The following is a 19,435-nucleotide window of genomic DNA, read 5'->3' as shown; positions in this document are numbered from 1 at the left end:
CCGTGTTGTGCTTCCATAAACCCACCTGTTGGTTCCTGCAGAGACTTGACATTTAGTGGGCATGACCTCATCGCCCTGGAATGCAGCTCTGCATTTATTGCGGGCCTTTTTTTTCTGTTTAAAAAGGAAAATAGGCATTTAAAAAGAGCTTGTTTTGTTTACGCAACAGGGTAAAGGCTGAGAGAACTCGTGAAACTTGCATAAATGTTCCCTCTAGAGGGACAAAGTGTTATTTAGAAACAGGTGGGGGTTAACACGCATGTTTAGATATTTCCAAGGCCGTACCAGACAGACTGCACCTTTTAAACACACCGGTGTCAGTATCCTGTGAGGAAACATCCCATCCTGAAGGGTAAAAGGTGTGACAGACAAGTCAAAAATGCCACATAAACACACCTCAAGCAGCTGGAACGGGATCAGCGGCACTAGTGTCCACACAAGGCCGCTAACGCTAACGCTAGCTGCTGTTGACACAACACGGCCCTCGTTTTGTTTGGTTTTTTTAAAACTTCATCTCTGGTGTCGCCCCGGGTGACGCTCGGCCTCCGTGTGACATTCAGGTGCTTCTCTTCCCGTCAGGCCGACTAACAGGCACTGTCGAAGACGACACCTCTCACAGGCTCAGGTGGCCACCTTGCATGCGTGCGCGTCTCCTTCGGGAGCAACACCAGACACCGGCGGCGCTCACCGAGGGCGGCGGTGGCGTGGGAACGGCTAATTAAGGCAGATGCTAACACAAGAGCTCCAGTGTCTTTCCCGCCGTTATTCAGGTTACTGCAGTCGGCCGTGCTGCCGACACAAGGCTCGTTTCATGGAAGTGGAACAGCATCTAACCTAAACCGGAGTTGTCTTCCGTGAGAGCATTTGTACCTTTGCAGCCATCCCATAATGTAATCTACTGCAGGCAGCAGTCACAAGAGAGCAGGGGACATGTTGTGTCTCATGACTCACGTTACTCCATTTTCCCTGTTAAATAAGGGACGGTTGTTGGGGGGAATATTTCCCTTCACACAATCTTCGCTGTGAGGAGACGCGGCTGAGTTGCGTCAGTGTGTGATTTCATTGATTTGGGGGGTTTATTTGGATGGACCGGCCCAATAGTTCACATGATTCCGCTGGACGTTCCCCAACGGTGGGTAATTTACCTAACAGGGTGATGTCAACTTAATTAGCTTGCTTAAAAAAAGAAAAGTACTTTTCTGGACCTTGATGAGTGTTAATTGACATTTAAGGTACTACTGGAATTTTGGGGGTAATTAATGTATTTATTGACCCACTTATCTAACCCTCTTGGACAGTTTTAGTCCCTGGGTGACATGTTCTGCAGCTAAATGTTGGGATTTCTGATAAAAGGGACTCGTGGTTGCTATTTTTTCCCTACACAACATAAACGTGGAGGCTGGAAATAAGATGGAAGTTGGCTCAGAGAAAATGTTCGTTTAGGTTTTTCCTCCCATATAATTACATTTACGCCCCCTGGCTCATTAGGCTCTTCCTGTCTGTTGGGATGTGTTTGTTGGAAGAGGAGCGCAGATGGCGCCGAATGCTCGGGCAGGACGCTGCAGCGGCCACGCCTGAGCGCAGTCACGGGTCACAACTGGGCCAGAAATCCCAAAATCCCCCGAGTCCAGCGATGACCTCCTTCATCCAGCTGAGATCTGGAAGACAGAAGGAGAAACAGACGTCTGAGCAAGAGAGGGGAAATTAGTGTTAATAGACATGGAGAATTACACTAAACAAGAGCACAACTCACCGTTTAGCCTCTCTGACCCACTAAAACCAGTCCATTTAACCTCTCTGTCCCACTAAAACCAGTCCATTTAGCCTCTCTGTCCCCCTAAAACCAGTCCATTTGGCCTCTCTGTCCCACTAAAACCAGTCCATTTAGCCTCTCTAGCCCACTAAAACCAGTCCATTTAACCTCTCTGTCCCCCTAAAACCAGTCCATTTAACCTCTCTGTCCCCTAAAACCAGTCCATTTGGCCTCTCTGACCCACTAAAACCAGTCCATTTGGCCTCTCTGACCCACTAAAACCAGTCCATTTAGCCTCTCTGTCCCCCTAAAACCAGTCCATTTAACCTCTCTGTCCCCCTAAAACCAGTCCATTTAGTCTCTCTGTCCCCCTAAAACCAGTCCATTTAACCTCTCTGTCCCACTAAAACCAGTCCATTTAGCCTCTCTGTCCCCCTAAAACCAGTCCATTTGGCCTCTCTAGCCCACTAAAACCAGTCCATTTAACCTCTCTAGCCCACAAAACCAGTCCATTTAGCCTCTCTGTCCCCCTAAAACCAGTCCATTTAACCTCTCTGCCCCACTAAAACCAGTCCATTTAACCTCTCTGTCCCACTAAAACCAGTCCATTTGGCCTCTCTGTCCCACTAAAACCAGTCCATTTAGCCTCTCTGCCCCACTAAAACCAGTCCATTTAGCCTCTCTGTCCCACTAAAACCAGTCCATTTGGCCTCTCTGCCACTAAAACCAGTCCATTTGGCCTCTCTGTCCCACTAAAACCAGTCCATTAAGCCTCTCTGTCCCACTAAAACCAGTCCATTTGGCCTCTCTGTCCCACTAAAACCAGTCCATTTAGCCTCTCTGTCCCACTAAAACCAGTCCATTTAGCCTCTCTGCCCCACTAAAACCAGTCCATTTGGCCTCTCTGCCCCACTAAAACAGCAACAGGGAAGCAGGAAGTAACTACCTGTCAGTACTGGTTTAGGTGGTCTGGAACTGGAGCTGGTCTCTGTTGAGGAAGGGCCAGATCAGCAGGCAGCATGTGAGCGTGTGAAGCTGTGCCAGCCTGAACCGGCTGAACCCGAGCTCATCCTGGCCGCTCCTGCCGCTCCCCCGTCACAACAGCCCATAACTCAGCACCGTTATTGCTGCTATTTGAGCTCCTCTGCTCTTGATCTGCTCCGTCTGGCTGCTGCCAAAACCTCCTCGGGGGATCAGCGGAGGAGATCTGATTAGATTCAAGAAAAATGTGGGATGGAAGAAGAAGTTTTCCCATTTTACCCTCTAAATTTTGGACTCAGGAGCTGAACTGACAGAAAACAACACGATTCTATCCCAGCATTTCAAATTAAGACTTAATGGCTGCACAGTCATGCAATATTGATGTTTACATATTTGCATGCGCTCATGTTTAGTCTGTCTAACTGATGAGGGATATTCAATTGTGGCGGCATTAATAATTCATACCAAGACTTCCTGTTGGAACGCTGCAGCGTTTATGAAACAATTGCATCTAAAGTCCAACACGGACGTCATTTGGGCCACGTTTGAGTGGAGCTGATTTTAGAGCTGATTTTGTGCCCTGTTCATTTCTTTAAAGTTCCCAATTGCATGAAGATTCTCACCTCATGAGGACTTTTAAAAGCAGGATAGCGTAAAAACTAGACGGAGAAAACGTGTGAATCTCAGAGGCTTTCGCCTGCGTTCTGTGCTCCACACTCCTAAAGGTCATTTACTCGCTTTTCATCGCTACTCATCGTTGCCTCAGTCTTTCCAAAATAGAGGCCAGCATATTTAATATTTTTGAAACACCCTCAACGTTCCGGTCCTGTATGTCCCCAAACAACCTCTCCCTGAGGGCCACAAAGCCCAAGAAAATTAGACCTTAAATTTTAGCTTCGGATTAAGGTGCTGCTCTTGGTTTACCATTCTGTTGAAACTTGGAATTGGTTTGTATTTTATGTTAAATTGAGGAGGAATAGGTCAACTTTTTCTATCTCCGCTTATACAGAAACAGGATATTAACTGGACCATTTACAGACACAAACCTGCTCATCTTCCTGGTTGGAATGTTGAAGTTTGATTAACTCATCCGGTTAGTTCAGCAGACGTCGCCCCCTTGTGGTCAACGTGTAGTATTACTGCTATTGTAGTAAAGTCAAAACGTTTCATAGGTAACACGAAGATGCTAAAATTTAGACAAATACGTATAACTTTTTAAAAACATGAATTATTAAATGAATCTGAACTGCTTTTAGTGATTTCCATCCAATTTATACCATAAACAAAGACTGCAATTGAGTAAAAAATGATGCTTTGAAAACAGGAAAAAAGCATGAATACTTTTTTAATTATAAAATTCTATATGGTTTAATATTATTATTTTCCTGACTTTACTTATTGTGACTCTTGATGGGAAAATCTGAAATAGAGCAAAACATTCATAGTTCAAAATCATTTATTTGAGAAACACTGCATTAAAAGCATTTTATATTAACAAATTCTCATCATTTTTTAAGGGTACAGCAAAGAAATATTTTATTATAAGAATATAGTTCATTACATTATTAGTCTTGCATAATACCTTTATTCTGAAATGATCAAAACTCTTTAGTTAATTATGCAAAATTAATTTTTAAAATTTGCATACGGTGGTTGACCCTTGTGTCAATTTGTGTCCCTACAAAAATAGTTATGCTATTTACTTATAACAATAAATCATTATTCCTACAAATAAAATAATAGCACCAAAAAACATGGCCACCGTCATGTTAGAATGATTTCAGTCTCAGGAAAAATCAGTGAGACATGGAAATGTAGTCATATTTCATATGATATACAATAAAAATGTCCATTTACACACAACTGCATGGTGGAATATGACTGGTAACAGAGACCAGAACATGCTCCATTGGTTTGATAACTCAGTGCTGCTGATGTGAATAAAACCCAAGTATGTAATTTCCCTCCGTGAAATGATTGTTATCTACAGCAGAGATGCAGTACCACAAGTTAAAACCCTTTAAGTGCTTGATAAAAGCCTGAATGACTCTTATTTAAGGCCATCTGCAGCATTTTTTTTCCACTCAGTGTTTTTCTGCTCTGCAGCAAATCAAAAGAAGACAAGAAAAAGTCCCGCAGCTCACAGAGAGCTTAAAAATATAAATAGATAAAACAGTTTTGTCATAACGGAGAGGAGCGACTGCTGTATCTGTACAAACGAGATATGCAGTTATTACTGCGCCCACCAGAGGGCGGAAATTCCCTGTAATCACTGTCTTTTGTTGTGTTCTGCAAGTTGGTAAAGGATCAGTGAAGACGTTTAGTTTCAACATTAGTTTCCCGATATAAATTATGCAATAAAGTTTCCCTTAGCTCTGTTCTTCCCAGTGGCTTCCAGTTGAAAGTAACTGGTTTGCTCTTGCAGCTCTTTCCTGTGGAAATTGTTGACCGAGTGGCAACGTGGTGTCTTCCACTATGTCGTAGACTCGTTTTTGATCTGGATGTAGCAGGCCTGCAACAGAACAGTTCAGCTGATGTGAGTAATGAATAGTGACGCATACAAACTGCAGCATTCTGTCAAAATGGCTTCCAGCACATCTAAAAGCATGTTTGTGTCATGGTGGGCGGGGGCACCTTCAGGGTGGTGAACATCAGTCCCAGCTCTCCATGCTGAACATTCGGATCCATCAAATCTTCAATCATATCGACCTCCGCTCCCAGATTCCTGATCCTGCACAAGCAGCAACAAATCAACAAGGAAAAATCTGCACGCGCCCAACATGCCATGGTTAAAACACAAAACCTGTCAGAATGTGAGAGCCTACCTCGCTCTGACCACCACGTAGATGAAGAGTGGGAGCAAGTCATCCATGCACCACAGGAAGTGGCCGTCCAGCATGGGATTGACTTCCTGGGTCAACTCCTCAAAGGTCTTCTGGATGACGACGAGTTTGTCAGATGGAGTAAAGGTGGTGCTGCGAGAGATTAATAAGGTTCGTTAACAACATGTAGTTTAGAATCTGCGCCTCAGAAACATCTCTGCATTTCCTGAAACAACTGTTATTTTTTGTGTGAATAAGAGAATCAGCTTCGTCAAGCTTCTCCAGGAAATAGAACCAATATCTTTTCCTTGTTATGGCAAAGTCAGTATCCTCCTTTACATCTCTGGTACTTCCCATTGTGCCACATGGACTGTCTTGAAATAAGAGTAAATTGGTTCCTCTAAAACACATGAGACGGGCTGGGTCATGGCTACAAGCTTTTCTGGGTCACATGACAGCTACCTGATTTGTTGGAGGGTCTCAACTGCGGAAACGAAGCAGGCGTCTTTGCTGCTCGACACAATCTGTGATGAAAGTTTAAAAAGTTGCATTAAAACAAACAAAGACGACCTTGTCCCAGACACAGCCTGGTGACGGGTCTGACCTGCTTCTTCTCCCCCAAAATTGACATCCACGTAGGCCAGAACTTCCTGCGTCAGAGGAGAGAATAACAGGTCAATGGATCAGGACGACAGGACGCGCCTGGTTTATCTGTCGGCGTAACACTCACTCTTGCACTCCCAGGAAGCTCAGCAGCGACTGATCGGGTTGTTTGTTCAGACGCAGGATGCGGTCCCAGTACAGTGCGTCTTCCTGCTCCTCTTGCAGCCGGTACAGCGTGAAGAGAGGAGGGTAGAGTCGAGGCAGGAGCAGAGGCAGGAGCAGAGAGGAGCAGCTCACCACTACAGCACTGCAGCATGGCAAAAAAGGAGAGGATTTCCTATCACTGTGAGACAAGGTGGCACAGGAGCTGTGGAGGAACACGCCCACCTCAAGTCTTCCATGCTGGAGCTGTTCTGGACTACAGATGGAGACCCCGGGGGGTCTGGGATGACGGCGCCATCATCTGGCATCCCTGGAAACAAAAACCTGCAGCAACATTTCCTGTTACTTACTAAGGGCATTAGGGATTTGTCTGAAATGTAATTTATAAAAACCTACTGGACAATGTTGTAGAGATGTGTGAGGTAGGCCTGAAGCTCCTGGACAGCCTGTTCCAGCAGCCTCCGGTTAGCTTCCATGCCCACATACGTCATCCGGTACACCGTCACCAGAGTCTCCACCAGCCAGCCCAGAGGGTGGAGGGGGGTCTCACAAGCCTGAGAGCACAAAACCTGAATGTTTAACTAGCAGCGTACGCACGCACACACACACGTGCACGAGCTTCCTTCACAGGTTGTACCTTGATGAGGTATCTGCGTATGCTGTCGTAGTTCGAGGTGGTGACTGGCTGCTCATGCTGAGGGATAAACTCCAGAGACTCCAACACTTTGTTCTGAGACCGACTGAGATCTGGACTGCACGCACGCACACACACACACACACACACACACACACACACACACGCACGCACAGAGTGTTCAAACAGACACCACTCATTTGATTCGTGTGTATTTTCTTTGCTTCCACTGTATCTACCTTTGCCTCCGTGCAGCCGTTATGGACACTGCGATGTTCTCCCAGGCTACATTTTTGTCTCCTCTCCCAGTGCTGTCGCAGCCCAGTCGACTCCAGCACTCCTCAAACACACAGACCCACCTCTGACCCACAGGCACCACGTACCTACCCAGCTTGCTGCATGGAATCAAACACATGCATTTAAAGGTTAGCAGAGACGCACCAACAGGAAACTCTCCTGCAGCCTTCAGCACACATGTGAGGGAGATTCTGTGATCAGGGTAAATTTAACGTGATGCTATCCAGGTATGTGGACCGACTCCAGCCCTGAAACTTACAACATGTTTTTTCTTTCTTTGTTTACAGGCTCGTCCACCAGTGGTTTGGTGTACGTTCCATCCACCTTCAGTCCAGATGTCCACTCCCCACTGAACAGACCCTCCAGACAGTCTCCGTTGGCCAACAATAAAACACCCTGCAGAGGGAAACCTCATTCACCTCTATTCATTTTTGAAATTTACATATTGAAATGCAAAACTGACCAACACACAAATCATAGGTGGGTAATTACCTTCCCGTTGACAACCCAATCGTCGGAAAACTCCCCATGAATAGCCGTGTTGTCATCCGACATCAGCAGACCGGGACCCTGTTAGGGAAACACAAAGTGGGTTTTCGTCATTGTTAACACTGCGTAGCCCAGTGATACGTGTTGCATCAGTCCAAGTGGATGATACCATCTGTACTGCATTCATTTGGAATTCTAAAGTGCGTATCTGAGGGTAAACTCACACTCATCTTGTTGTCTCTGAAGGTTCCTTCGTAGTACACGCCATACTGTGTGACCACCACGCCGCTGCCGTGCCGCTTCTCGTCTACCCACAATCCCATGTACTTTTCACCCCTGCGAAACACACACAAGAGGCAGTGCAGGTAGAACACCTATATCTAAACAGAATGTCCTCCCTTGCGTCCTCTACCTGGTGATGTCGTCAAACACTCCATAACCTGTCTTCTTGTCATGGACCCAGTGGCCGATGAAAACACTGGAGGACTTCTTCCCCAGCTTCCCGGAGCTCAGCATGCCGTAACCGTGCCGCTGCCCTTCACTGAAACAGCCCTCATACACCTCGCCGCTGGCGTACCTGAGCGCAATGTTACATTTTAGCGACCACTGCTGCCTCAGACATGATGACGGCCTGAGCACTCCTGTCATTCACCCGCTGAACTACAGCTGAAGTTCGGAATACTGACTTGTATTTGCCGAAACCGTGGATCGTTCCCTCTCTCCAGTGTCCATGGTAACTGTCAGGCTTGTTCAGCTCTTTGTTGGGTATTACGCACTCCCCGTAACTGAAGAGGAATTATTAATGGAACAATTTAGTAAATCTTTTTGCTAAACCTCTGCATGCGTGTCATTAATGTCCTCACCCATCTTCAAGGCCGTTCTTGAAGTTCCCGCAGTAGGTCCGCCCATCAGGCCACCTCAAGGACCCTCTGAGAAAAAAGGTATTTCAAGTCCATGAGTCAGGCTTACTCAGCAGGACTATGCCTCCTTATGCTCTGAATCACTTCAAAACACATATTTGTATGCTAGATGCATTTGTTGGCCTGTTGAACATTCCTTTCTGGCAGTATTTCTCTGATTTGAGTGTCTCAGAAGGTGGACCAGGTCGCCTTGTGTCTCCTGGACCAGATGAGACCGATTTACCTGCCATGCACCCGTCCTGACATCCAGCTGCCGCTGTATTTGGCATCTTTAAACCGGCCTTCTCCGGTGAATGTGTAGGAGGCCGTACGGGACATTCCCATCGTCCCCGGCGACGACCCCTCACCACTACCACCGAGCACCTGATCCAGCGCGTGATTGATAGATCGTAACCACTTGTTCTGGAGTGACAGGAGACTGGATTCAGTGTGACGGGGTCATTTGAAAAACATGCCTAAAGTAACTAACACAAATCTGCAACACAGGAGGTCAGACGTGTTTCCCCCTCTATTCTATGATAATAAATAAAAGTAATAATAATAATGACAAAACCACAAGGCCGCCATGTCAATTACAAAGTGCTTCACAGCATCTAAGCGACAGAACCTGGCTCACAAGTAAAGGCAACATAAATGTACCTTTTCTTGAGGTGTTGAAGCCACCATGGTGAAACTTTCCTCCGGGCAAATAATTTTAATGGCATAGCTGAAGACAAAAAACATTAGTAAAAAATTATCCACTCCGGATACTCAGGCAAAGTTTAAACCATAAATGAACAGAGGTAACTGTTAATCATTGTTTATCAACCACAACATCCTTCTATTTCCTGTTAACCACCCCACACCAGTCAGGAGGGCGCTGGAGTAAACTGCATATGGGTGCAGGTTAACTCACAGAACACCCGCATGCACGCACGCAAACACACACACATGCACGCACACACACATGCACACACACGGCTAGAGTCGATTTAAATTTGCTAGTTCTCCTGCTTCTTCGTCATCAATGGGGAAGCTAGTAAAGGAAACCTATGGGCAACAGCCGGGGGTGTCCCTTGTGTACAGCGGCATGTAAGCCTGCCAACAGCAGGACATCACATCATGTGATCTCTGACAGGATGAGACAAATGATTTTATGGTGACAAGCATGAGTTTCTGAGAAAAAATTTAATTCGGCTAGTACTTAGAAACAAACTCACAGTCCGCTGCTGTCGTCAGTGACGGGTTTCACCCACAGGCAGGTCAGGGGGTAGACGTGATGTGTGGAGAACTGCACAGACACATGAAGCATTTGATCAACATCATCCTTCTATGTGGACACTTCCCGCATGCGCTCTGGAAACGATCAAATACACCTCATGTACATCCAGTTGGTTTACTTCTTTAAATACCGCCTTCCCTTATTACTGAGCAAACGAGAGGTTAATGGCTTGAGCTGAGTCTGACTGCATGGCCTTGACAGGGACACTTCCTCATTCTTTCTTAAAATTGGATGTAATGAGAATTTTGGAACAGTTCTGCCAGAAAACTGAACTGAACTGAAGTAAACTAAGAAGCTCACAAAAAGCAGCTAAGTTACAAATTATTTGACCCTTTCAGATAATTTTAATCAAAGTTTCAGCTCAATTATTTAGCATACATGAAAAACATGCTCCTTCCTGTCACATTACACTAAATCTTGCATTAAACAACACTGTTAGCCAGCGAATTCAGAACTGAAGAAGCCTTCTGGATAGAAGGCGAAACGTCTTCAAGAGAAGAAACCCAGTCCAGTTGACAGAGAAAACTACCTTGGAAACACTGTTACCATGATGTAAAAGATCTAACAAAGGATGCAATCCACACCACACACAGGTTGAGACTCCATGATCATGACACACCAAGAAAAGGAGAGCTATTAGTCACAGTTCCAAAGGAGAGACATGCTGTGAGGCCACCCCTTCAGATTCACCTCTTTTATGCAACTAACACACCAACACACTGCTAAAAGCTGCAATATCAAGGCAAAGATGTGTCAATGAAGGTGGAGCAAGAAGAGTTTCACCAGTAACTGAACTTTACCACCAGTGTGAGCCGTCTTTGAACACAGCGCTGTTTTGCCTTCACATCAGCTTATTGGTCTCATGTGAACCCTGTCAGTGGGGAAGCACCAAACGGAGGCCAGCACACCCATGCTGCTGCAGCCCAAGTGTGCTTCAACTGACGGCAGGTGAAACAAAACAAATCTCTGTCAGAGGTACTTACAAAGAGCTGTGAGGGAAGCGCGCCCTGAGTGATTGAAAAATACAACGCACACGTGAAACCTTTCAGCGAACAGATGTAAAAAAAACAAACCACCAGGTGGATGCTGTGGAAGTTCTTTAAACTGTAGGAGTATATCACTGGAATGCAGCTGGAGAACATATTCCTGCATGTACCTGCGTGTGGACCAGTGCATCATTGAACAGAATGAACCAGTGGTTGGAGAAGCGCCCGGCCTTTTGCAGAGTCAAAGATCTGCTGCTGCTTTCACACACCACTCGGCGCCGAGGGAGACGTAGACTCTCCTGATGGACGAAAAATAAATACAATCACTCATACCTATGCTAACATCTTATCACACAAGTAGTCAATCTAGTAGAAAACCACCACAGCAGGTTCAGTTGTGGTAGGTTTCGTGATATCAGACTAGCCACTAGATGGCGTTTGCTGACGCACCACATATGGTTTCTATCTAACCACTGACGCGGGCTAGCTGGATTACAGGTGGAGCATTCTTGTGCTACAGATGTGTTCTGGTCAAACTGCTCATGCAGAACAAATGGGGGAAAATACTGAGCTCCATTCTCTGCTGCCAGAAGGAAACAACAGTTGTGTGACTTGGGAAAAAAAAGACTTGGATAAGAAATGTCAAGATAACCCACAAACCAGATCAGTGTGTGTAAAGAGAACAAAAGGGAATTGCACCATTTCACCACCTCAAAGTGTAGTAAGAGGAACAAGTCAACCCGTAAGGTGAGCTTTTGATTAATGTGAATATTCAACCACAAATACCTTTCTGCTAATCTACTTTAAATCTGTTTGAATGAGAAAAGATTATATAATTTGCTTCAAAACTGTACAGTCATTTTATTTTATCTTCAAACGATATAATAGGACAAGAAATTGCTTTTAAATGGCTTTTTTTTTTCTGCTTACAGTAGTTTTTCCGGAGTGGCTCTTCCAGAAGAGGAATGTGCTTTCAGCCTCTTTTTTCTTCCTCAACAGGGACAGAGACAGGGACTCGTACTGACCGCAGCCCTGACGGAAGGACTGAAACTCTGGCATTAACTGGGAAAGTTGGAGGATGAGACATCTTTCAGTGTTGGTTTCAAGCTGCAAGTCTGTTTCTGCTTTGCAAAATTAGAGTTACAATAAGAACAGAGCCCCGCCTACTGTAAACGAGGCAATTACAGGCTAAATCGCAACAGGAAGTGAGAGAAATGTGTGATTGAAGGGGGTGTAAGACGTTTAAAAGAAGCAGAAGTAATAATAGAAACTGCTCCTCACCCCATCGAAGCAAAACGCCACTTTGACCATGACTCGGTCGTACTGGTGGAGCTGCTGCAGAGGCCAGTACAACAGCGAAGCCAGACCAGTGTCATCACTGGTCTGGTCCGACATACACAGCTGAGTGAGAACTTCTGGCTGCAAACACTCACTATCACACAGAGAGATAAACGAGAGACAAGTGCTTAGCCAAAACTGCCTGAGTATCAATGAGGAGGACGATGCAGTTTTATATCAAGCACCACTCACAGTGCGAGCTTATGGAGGGTCTGGAAGCCCCCCATCACCTGAAAGTCACCAACAGAGGAACAATATCTGGATGGAGACGGACACAGATTTCATTAGAGAAGCTTCATTGACACTACAAATATGATATTTCTATTCACTTTTATAGTTTTTGTTTATTGTAGCTTCAACATTAGTCACTGGAACATGAGCCTGTTCTTTTCACCAGGTGGAAATTTAGTTTTTAAGTGACACAAATAGGTATTTAGTCAATCTTTATTTGAAAAGAACTAAGCAGATTAGCAAAACATGTGTGTGAATAAATGCCTGTGTGTCAGGCCTTACTCTTTGTAAGTGTCCAGAAACTGCTCCATGTGTGTGAGCAGGGGGAGTGAGGTGACGTCACGGCCCTGTGCCTTTTGCAGGAAGTAGGTAAGCGATGTGGAGTGTCGACCGATTAGGACGCTTAGCTGAGAAAAACTCCCACAGAGAGAAGAAAAGAGATGGGTGCAAGGGTCACCTAAAAATGGAGACGTACTCTCTGCAGAGAACAACACACGACAGGCACGGCGTTCATATTTATGCATTTGTTGTTTGAAACATCAATATATTGTGATCAGGTACCTTTGTTCTGTATTGGTGTGAGGACGAGTTTCCTGACGCGACTCAACCAGCAGTAGAACTGCCTCTCTCTGGAGGCCAGCTCGTGGAGGGCCGAAATAAAAACCTTGATGTTCTGGTCTGCCAGGACGGCGCAGCTTTGCCCGCCGCTGCACACACTGCTGATGTAGCCCATCTACACACGAACACGGGGAAATGAATACTCTGTTTGACACTAATCACCCTTCTCTTACTCTTCGTTTGGCTCATGCAAACCTCCAGGCAGACAGGCAGCAGGGTGGGCCTGACTGTGTAATGCTCTGCTTTTCTGGGGGACCTCTGGTAGGACTTTTCTCTCTGGTCTGATGTCGACTCTTTCTGCCGGCCACAGTACAACAACACGGGCTGGACGCAGTCTCCATCAGCCAGGAGGAGGGAGTGGCTCTGGCCGGCAGATATGTCCCAAACTCGGAGGCCATCAGACAGCTACAGTTCAGGAGGTAGAATTTCGAATGACATACAGTATATGGCACAGGATGGTTCTTATTTAAACATCTGAAATGTTGTAAAATTAACGCACCTTTGCCTGTTGGGGCACAACGAAAGAACTGTTATCGTGACCCAGCTGCCCACACATGTTGCTGCCCCATGAGTACACCTGCAAAACAAGAACTCTGTCAAGTTTTCCGTAACTGAACAGATCAAGAGTTAACGTGGAGGGTTTCGGATATAGTGCAGTAATGTTCTTTAAATCTATATCTGTGTCAGGGCCACGATCGGTGCAGAGCAAACCAAGCTCTTGCTCAGGCCAGTGGTAGTTGTTGCTTTAATCAACACAGATTTAGCAGCTTTACTTATATTGAATGAAAGAAAATGTGGAAACAAACCAGTAAATCTTTTGAGCACATCCACCTTTCCTTCCTTTTATGTATGCAAGACGTAAAAATGCACGTGGGCACGATGTGGGATGGTGCTAAAATGAGACGGTTCAGTTTGTAGTTACCTGACAGGTTGCAGTGACAGCCAGAGAATGGTGGGACCCTGCTGCAACTTGGATCACCTCCTCACCCGACAGTGTCTTGATACACAGAGGCTGAAGTCTGACACACACATTTCAGCCGCACTATGTTAGGGACTTTCACTATTGCACACATTTCTGGTTAGGAGAAAGAATAAAGTTATTTGCAAGCTTCTACTGGTTTCATTTTGTTGCCTGACCTGGCGAGCTGATCTCCGTGGCCGAGCTGCCCCTCAGAGCCCCGTCCCCAGCTCCAGACTTCTGTGTCTAGAGATGGCAGCCCATCATCATCCTCCTCCTCCGGCGCTCCCGCCTGGGTCTGACCACCAGAAGATTTTCTGCACGCGTTTGCACGCTGTCGCCGTGGAGACCCTGAAAGAAAAAAAACACACTCATAAAAACACTCTGGCGACCATGTGGTTCCACCAACAGATCCATGATTTAGTAGATACTTTTGAGTCTCCCAATGACTCAAATGCAACATGGCTCCTCTAAATCTCACCACAAACAAATACAGTGAAAAGAAAGAGAATTTAATCTGTCCCATATACGCTTATGTAATTATTGTCAAGCGCATTTACTACACAAACGAGTTTGGTATGAACACACCCAACCTTGTAAAACCTTTTGTCCCTTAAATAACCTGCAGAGAGTTGTGGCTGTCTGCTGAGGTAAGGAATAAAGAGCAGAAATTAGCTGGAACCACAACAAGCAAAAGCTGGAACAGCTTAAATCTAAAAACAAAAAACATCAAGTTGAAAAAATGCTGCACTGAGACTGGATAAAGTCTATGTGCTGCTTTGTTTTTTGAAATGTCACAAGATCTCAAAACCAGCATAAAGTCTGACAGTATTAGTATGTGCCGCTGTGTTCAGGCCTCATTGGACAATGATCTGAGTGGAGCCATTATGGTTCAGTTTATCACAGACGAGGAAGGAAATACAGATAACAACTGGATTATTGCTCTCTGGCTGCAGCTTTACCTAAGCACGATACTAAAACATGTTTCTTTACTGCTTTGCATATTGACAAAGCAGCTGGAACACTGAGAGAATTGTTTGGCTCCAGCTTTCTATTCAATTTAAACAAATATTAAAGCACACGGACGTTAAAGCAGAACTGACCTCAAAAATGCTAATGCAAGTGCCTCTGAAGGCAACTCAACCATGTTAATTAACTAATAAAGGCTGTTATCTTGTTCATTTCAGACACAAACAGAGCCAGCACAAGCCGGGAATACCTTACATATCTGCTAGGAAACACCTTTTCCTTAACCAGTTGTTCTAAGCTCCACAACAGTGTCATCAAATTGGTGGTTGCGCTCTTTACATCCATTCCTACTCTGTTCTTACCACGAGTGGGTGTCCCAGGGACAGAATGTCTTCTGGTTCCTGCTGATTTTGCTTTATAGTGTTTATTGGAGAGGCTGGAGAGCTTCTTCCCTGGCTGTACCTGCAGCCCCGATTCAAGACAGAGTCGGATATCGTCGAGACACAGTGAGGAGGACGAGCACGGCAGGGTCACTCCAAAGTTACTGTGGGAAGGACAGTCAACAATCACGGGGTTGGAATGCCTACCGAACAGTTACTTGTGGATAACTGAATAAAACCTGTGGCCAATGGATTCTCACTTGTTAGGTTCTTTGTAACTGGAGGTCAGCATATCAGTGGAGAGAGTTGAGGAAACACAGCTGTCATCTACAGGAACAAAGGCATATTTATTAAAAGCTACTTTTAGAGATAAGAAGTGACAAAAACAGTCCAATCATGGCTGCAAAGATCCACGAAGGCGGCAAGCTTAGTCTATTACAGAGTTAAAATAGTGACCTGAGGTGCAGCTGCTCAGTGAGTCAGTGTCTTTGGTCGCGTCTTCGTTAAATGCAGAGCCAGGGCTGCTGCTGGCCGAACTTCCTCCAGGATGGAGCCTTCTCCTTGGACATCTCCTGGAGGAAGTCTAAGGAACCCAAACCGACATGTAGCAACAACAGGTGCTGACGAGACGGTTTGCCTGGTAGCTTACCTCTGTGGCCATGCCTTCTTTCAGCTCCACCCCAAGTGGACAGTAGAGACTGCTGTCACCCACGAACAGCTCCTCTCTCTCTGCTGCTGAATAGTGCGGCGAGTGACCCCGTTCCCTTTTTTCAGAAGGCTTCTGGCTGTTGTAGCTATTTGGAGGCAAACTACGAACCAGGGCCAAGCTGTGGTACGCACCGCAAACAACCTGTGGTTAAACACTATAAATTATTAATTAAATAATTGTTTTTTGAGGAAAAAATCAAAATGTGTCAATGAGAACATAAGAACAAACCTGAATAACATGTCTGCCTGCTAAATGCTCCACCTGCGGGAGAAACAGAAATTACAATATTCCAACATCCAGACCTGGACCGAATCACTTTGTGGTTTTGAAAATGTGAATTATAAAGTTGATTACACAGACTGACCTTCTGTGGTCTACACACAGGGAAGGTGGTGGTGACCAGGCCAAGCTGGCAGCCGCTGCCCCACGCCCACAGCTCGTTCTGGGCTGACAGAGCCAGACTGTGCTCGCGTCCAAAAGCAAGATCCACAACCCTAACAGCCGCTGGCGGGATGACCTCATGGTCGACCACGCTAACAAGAGAAGGCTCTGAAACTGGTGAAGGAATTAGCTCAAATGCATTTATTGATTAAGGGCTCTCACTAATCCAAAAGGAGGGAAAAAAGAAGGAACCTGTGATGGTTTTTTCTGTAGTCCGCTCTGTCAGCCCACACTGTCCTCCAGTGTTCTCCCCCCATGTGTACACATGTCCCTGTTCGCTCACAGCGCCACAGTGGAAACCGCCTGCAGCCACCCGGACCACCACCCGTCCCAGCAGAGAGCCTTCCAAGACTGGAGCAGATGCGGGGACACTCAGATCTTTCCACAAGAGCTCTCCAAATGAATAGACGAGGCCCCCTACCAGAAAAATATGGTTTAATCCAGAGCCTTTAGCAGCAGTTTTTAAAGATAATTAGTTCTTTGTGAAAGGTGCAAACTAGCCCTAGTAGCTAATTGTGTTCAATATACTATGGTAATATAATACCACTTATGCTAATGATGAGTACAGAACAGCCTTGTTTTCCACACTCACCCTGCACCAAGAGGACTCCATGATGCTCTCCCAGGGCAGCCTGCACAACAGGAATAGACAGCAGCACTCTCTCCGGACACAGCTGGGCACTGGGGCCTGCTGACTGCCAGATGTGGAAAAGTCCACTCTCTGGAGCTCTGGAGACCAATTCATCTGCTGGGCTGCGAGAGAACACCGTGAAAAGAAAAACTTCTAGGGCTAAAGACCTCTAACCTTTGGACCTCTGGACGAAATAAATCGAGTGCTTCGTGCAGCTCAGTCCATAAGGGACTGGGAGCTGTGGGATATTGGTCCCAGTCCTAGTTGGTAATCAAATATAGAAAAGTTGCTTGATATCAGGAGAGGTGCAGGGACATTTTCAGCACTGCAGAGATGAAATAAAGTACGACGTTTGTTTTGTTTTGCCTTGGAAAATCGGCCATCTTAATCCATAACGGGCACACACCATTCTGACTGTTGCTGTTATTTTAGACTCCTCTGAAAGCAGGATTAACCTGGGTATGGCACCTGCAAGTCTTGACATGCCCCTTTTGACATGGGTAGGGGAAAGCTTCTGCCAACGAAGTGAGCATAACACTGCTCCTAAAAGCTGCTATCTCCGGTGGTACAGCTTCAACTCATTACAGAAGGAAAAATCCTTTTTGAAAATGACACACACTTTCATCAGTTAAAATTACAGATTGGTAAAATGAGAAGAATCAGCAGCCGGACTCACATTTCAGTCATAACTGGGTGCTTTGGTATTCAACATGTTTCCACTGGTGGGAAACATTTTTTATGGTTTCCTAAAAGGTTCTGTGTATTTACCTGTCCTCTGCGTTCTCCATCACTTCGGATTCTCACAGGACACGAAAGACATCATTTAAACATTTGTCCCATCAGCCTGAAAGGAAAAAAAACAAAAACTCTCCTCACATGTTTGATGATTTTCACTGGGGTTCAGAATCCTCTCATTTGCCAAATAAGCTAACCAGTAGTGTGTTTAACGGAACAGTTTGGCAGAATACCAATATAACACATGTAGAAATGAAACTGGGATCTTCCAAAGTGTCACTAAATCTGATTATTCTGGCAAAAGAACTTTCATGATGACTCCTGCAACTCTAAATCTAGTTGTAACCACTTCCTCAAAATACATTTATTATACCTAAAAGACACATCTTGATCTCCTCACCAATGGCCTTACTGGAAATGATGCAAATATGCTATATGCAGCTATTTTCTGTATGGATGTGAGCAGGGAATGACTAAGTCTGACCTTTGTAGTTGAACTGGTGCTTTGTATGCGTTCTAGAACACTTCAATGTGGCATTTAAACAACTTTTTAAAAAAAAAAAAACAAATAAAAATAAACTGCATGATATTAATGCAATTACAACTTAAGTCAGTCCAACAAGCACATACCATAAAATCTAATAAGATGAAAATGTGATTTTTAAGCACAAACAACATCCACCCGTTTGTTGTGGTCATTACATCATTACCCAGGCCACAATCTCTGGAATCTTGAAATTAAAGCTCTTTACAGTGCACAACTTCATGTACAGGCAACAGATTAGCGCATAAAGCTGCAAAAACACTCACTTTCAGCGCCATTTCTCCTGACATCTGTGCCATTTCCACATTTACTTGCCTTCAAACAGCAAATTGAGACCCTATACTGTCAAGGGAAGGCTAAAGTACGCTCGGCTAACGCCACCGCTGCTAAATTAGCCAATAAAATTTACCAAGTTGTTGCGGCGTCGTCCAAAAGTCAGGCGAGTGGAGTGTCTGTGTATCCGGTTAACTCTGCGTGACTGTCGCGGAATACTGAGCTTTAGTCGGGGGCAAATCAGTGCAGATGGAGGAGAAGTTTCTCCAGGCGAGTTTCATGTTGTTGTAGTGCGGAGCTGCGGGCGGCTCAGGGATGGGAGCCGGGCAGGGACAAACATGGCGACGGTGCCACACCTGTGGAAGCCTCGGTGTTCTTTCTTAAACTTTCTCTTTATTGGCACCATTTTCTGCTACTTTAACAAAATTGTGCATAAACAAAATTGCACGTGTAAGAAGCCCGACGCTGGTTATGCAAATGATTTGGGATGTTTTTAGCCTTTAGTGGCTATAGCTGCTTCCTGATAGCACATAGAATTCTTAACAGAATTTCCAGTACTTCATAAGGCTTCTTTTCTTCCACCTGCCATTCAAATATTTAATGAAAGATTTTCCTTTGCATGCACAATTTTATTAAGAATTTATTTTCTGCTGCTTTTTGCGTTGTTTGTATCTTTTATGTCTGTACTGAACGACATCTT

At 45.2% G+C, this 19,435-nt stretch overlaps 1 protein-coding gene and 1 long non-coding RNA gene across 8 annotated transcripts; one reads left to right on the top strand and one right to left on the bottom strand.

The window, feature by feature from the left end:
- Window positions 1-4,172: 4,172 nt before the first annotated feature.
- On the bottom strand, window positions 4,173-19,064 carry LOC130529448 (alsin-like). Of its 5 annotated transcripts, none has more exons than XM_057039678.1 (40): window positions 18,872-19,064; window positions 17,952-18,027; window positions 17,145-17,305; window positions 16,745-16,969; window positions 16,476-16,666; window positions 16,340-16,372; window positions 16,052-16,252; window positions 15,859-15,985; window positions 15,663-15,729; window positions 15,385-15,566; window positions 14,233-14,404; window positions 14,018-14,114; window positions 13,595-13,672; window positions 13,291-13,500; window positions 13,039-13,210; window positions 12,760-12,955; window positions 12,439-12,504; window positions 12,190-12,340; window positions 11,839-11,970; window positions 11,079-11,207; window positions 10,906-10,929; window positions 9,861-9,931; window positions 9,301-9,367; window positions 8,885-9,063; window positions 8,605-8,670; window positions 8,428-8,526; window positions 8,154-8,318; window positions 7,966-8,077; window positions 7,745-7,822; window positions 7,512-7,648; window positions 7,195-7,350; window positions 6,959-7,073; window positions 6,718-6,875; window positions 6,547-6,645; window positions 6,287-6,466; window positions 6,161-6,206; window positions 6,019-6,080; window positions 5,560-5,709; window positions 5,369-5,465; window positions 4,173-5,246 (listed from the first exon to the last, which is right to left on the bottom strand). In XM_057039678.1, exons 2-40 carry the CDS (start codon window positions 17,969-17,971, stop codon window positions 5,208-5,210), a joined length of 4,710 nt encoding a protein of 1,569 aa, XP_056895658.1. In that variant the 5' UTR covers window positions 17,972-18,027; window positions 18,872-19,064; the 3' UTR covers window positions 4,173-5,207. The 5 variants fall into 5 exon arrangements, with proteins under 5 accessions (XP_056895658.1, XP_056895664.1, XP_056895674.1 ...); XM_057039684.1 differs by lacking the exon at window positions 18,872-19,064 and adding an exon at window positions 18,729-18,844; XM_057039694.1 differs by lacking the exon at window positions 10,906-10,929.
- LOC130529469 (uncharacterized) lies at window positions 7,241-8,578 on the top strand. 3 transcript variants are annotated; one of them, XR_008951586.1, is made up of 4 exons: window positions 7,241-7,380; window positions 7,540-7,840; window positions 7,988-8,106; window positions 8,205-8,578. It is a non-coding gene; the product is annotated as an uncharacterized LOC130529469 (long non-coding RNA). The 3 variants fall into 3 exon arrangements; XR_008951587.1 differs by having other exon boundaries at window positions 7,277-7,431; XR_008951590.1 differs by having other exon boundaries at window positions 7,328-7,454.
- Window positions 19,065-19,435: the final 371 nt, after the last annotated feature.

The sequence above is a fragment of the Takifugu flavidus genome, chromosome 1 (assembly GCF_003711565.1).
Source record: "Takifugu flavidus isolate HTHZ2018 chromosome 1, ASM371156v2, whole genome shotgun sequence".
Lineage (NCBI taxonomy): Eukaryota > Metazoa > Chordata > Actinopteri > Tetraodontiformes > Tetraodontidae > Takifugu > Takifugu flavidus.
The sequence above is the reverse complement of the archived record's forward strand: the minus strand, read 5'-3'. Positions and strand labels throughout refer to the sequence as shown.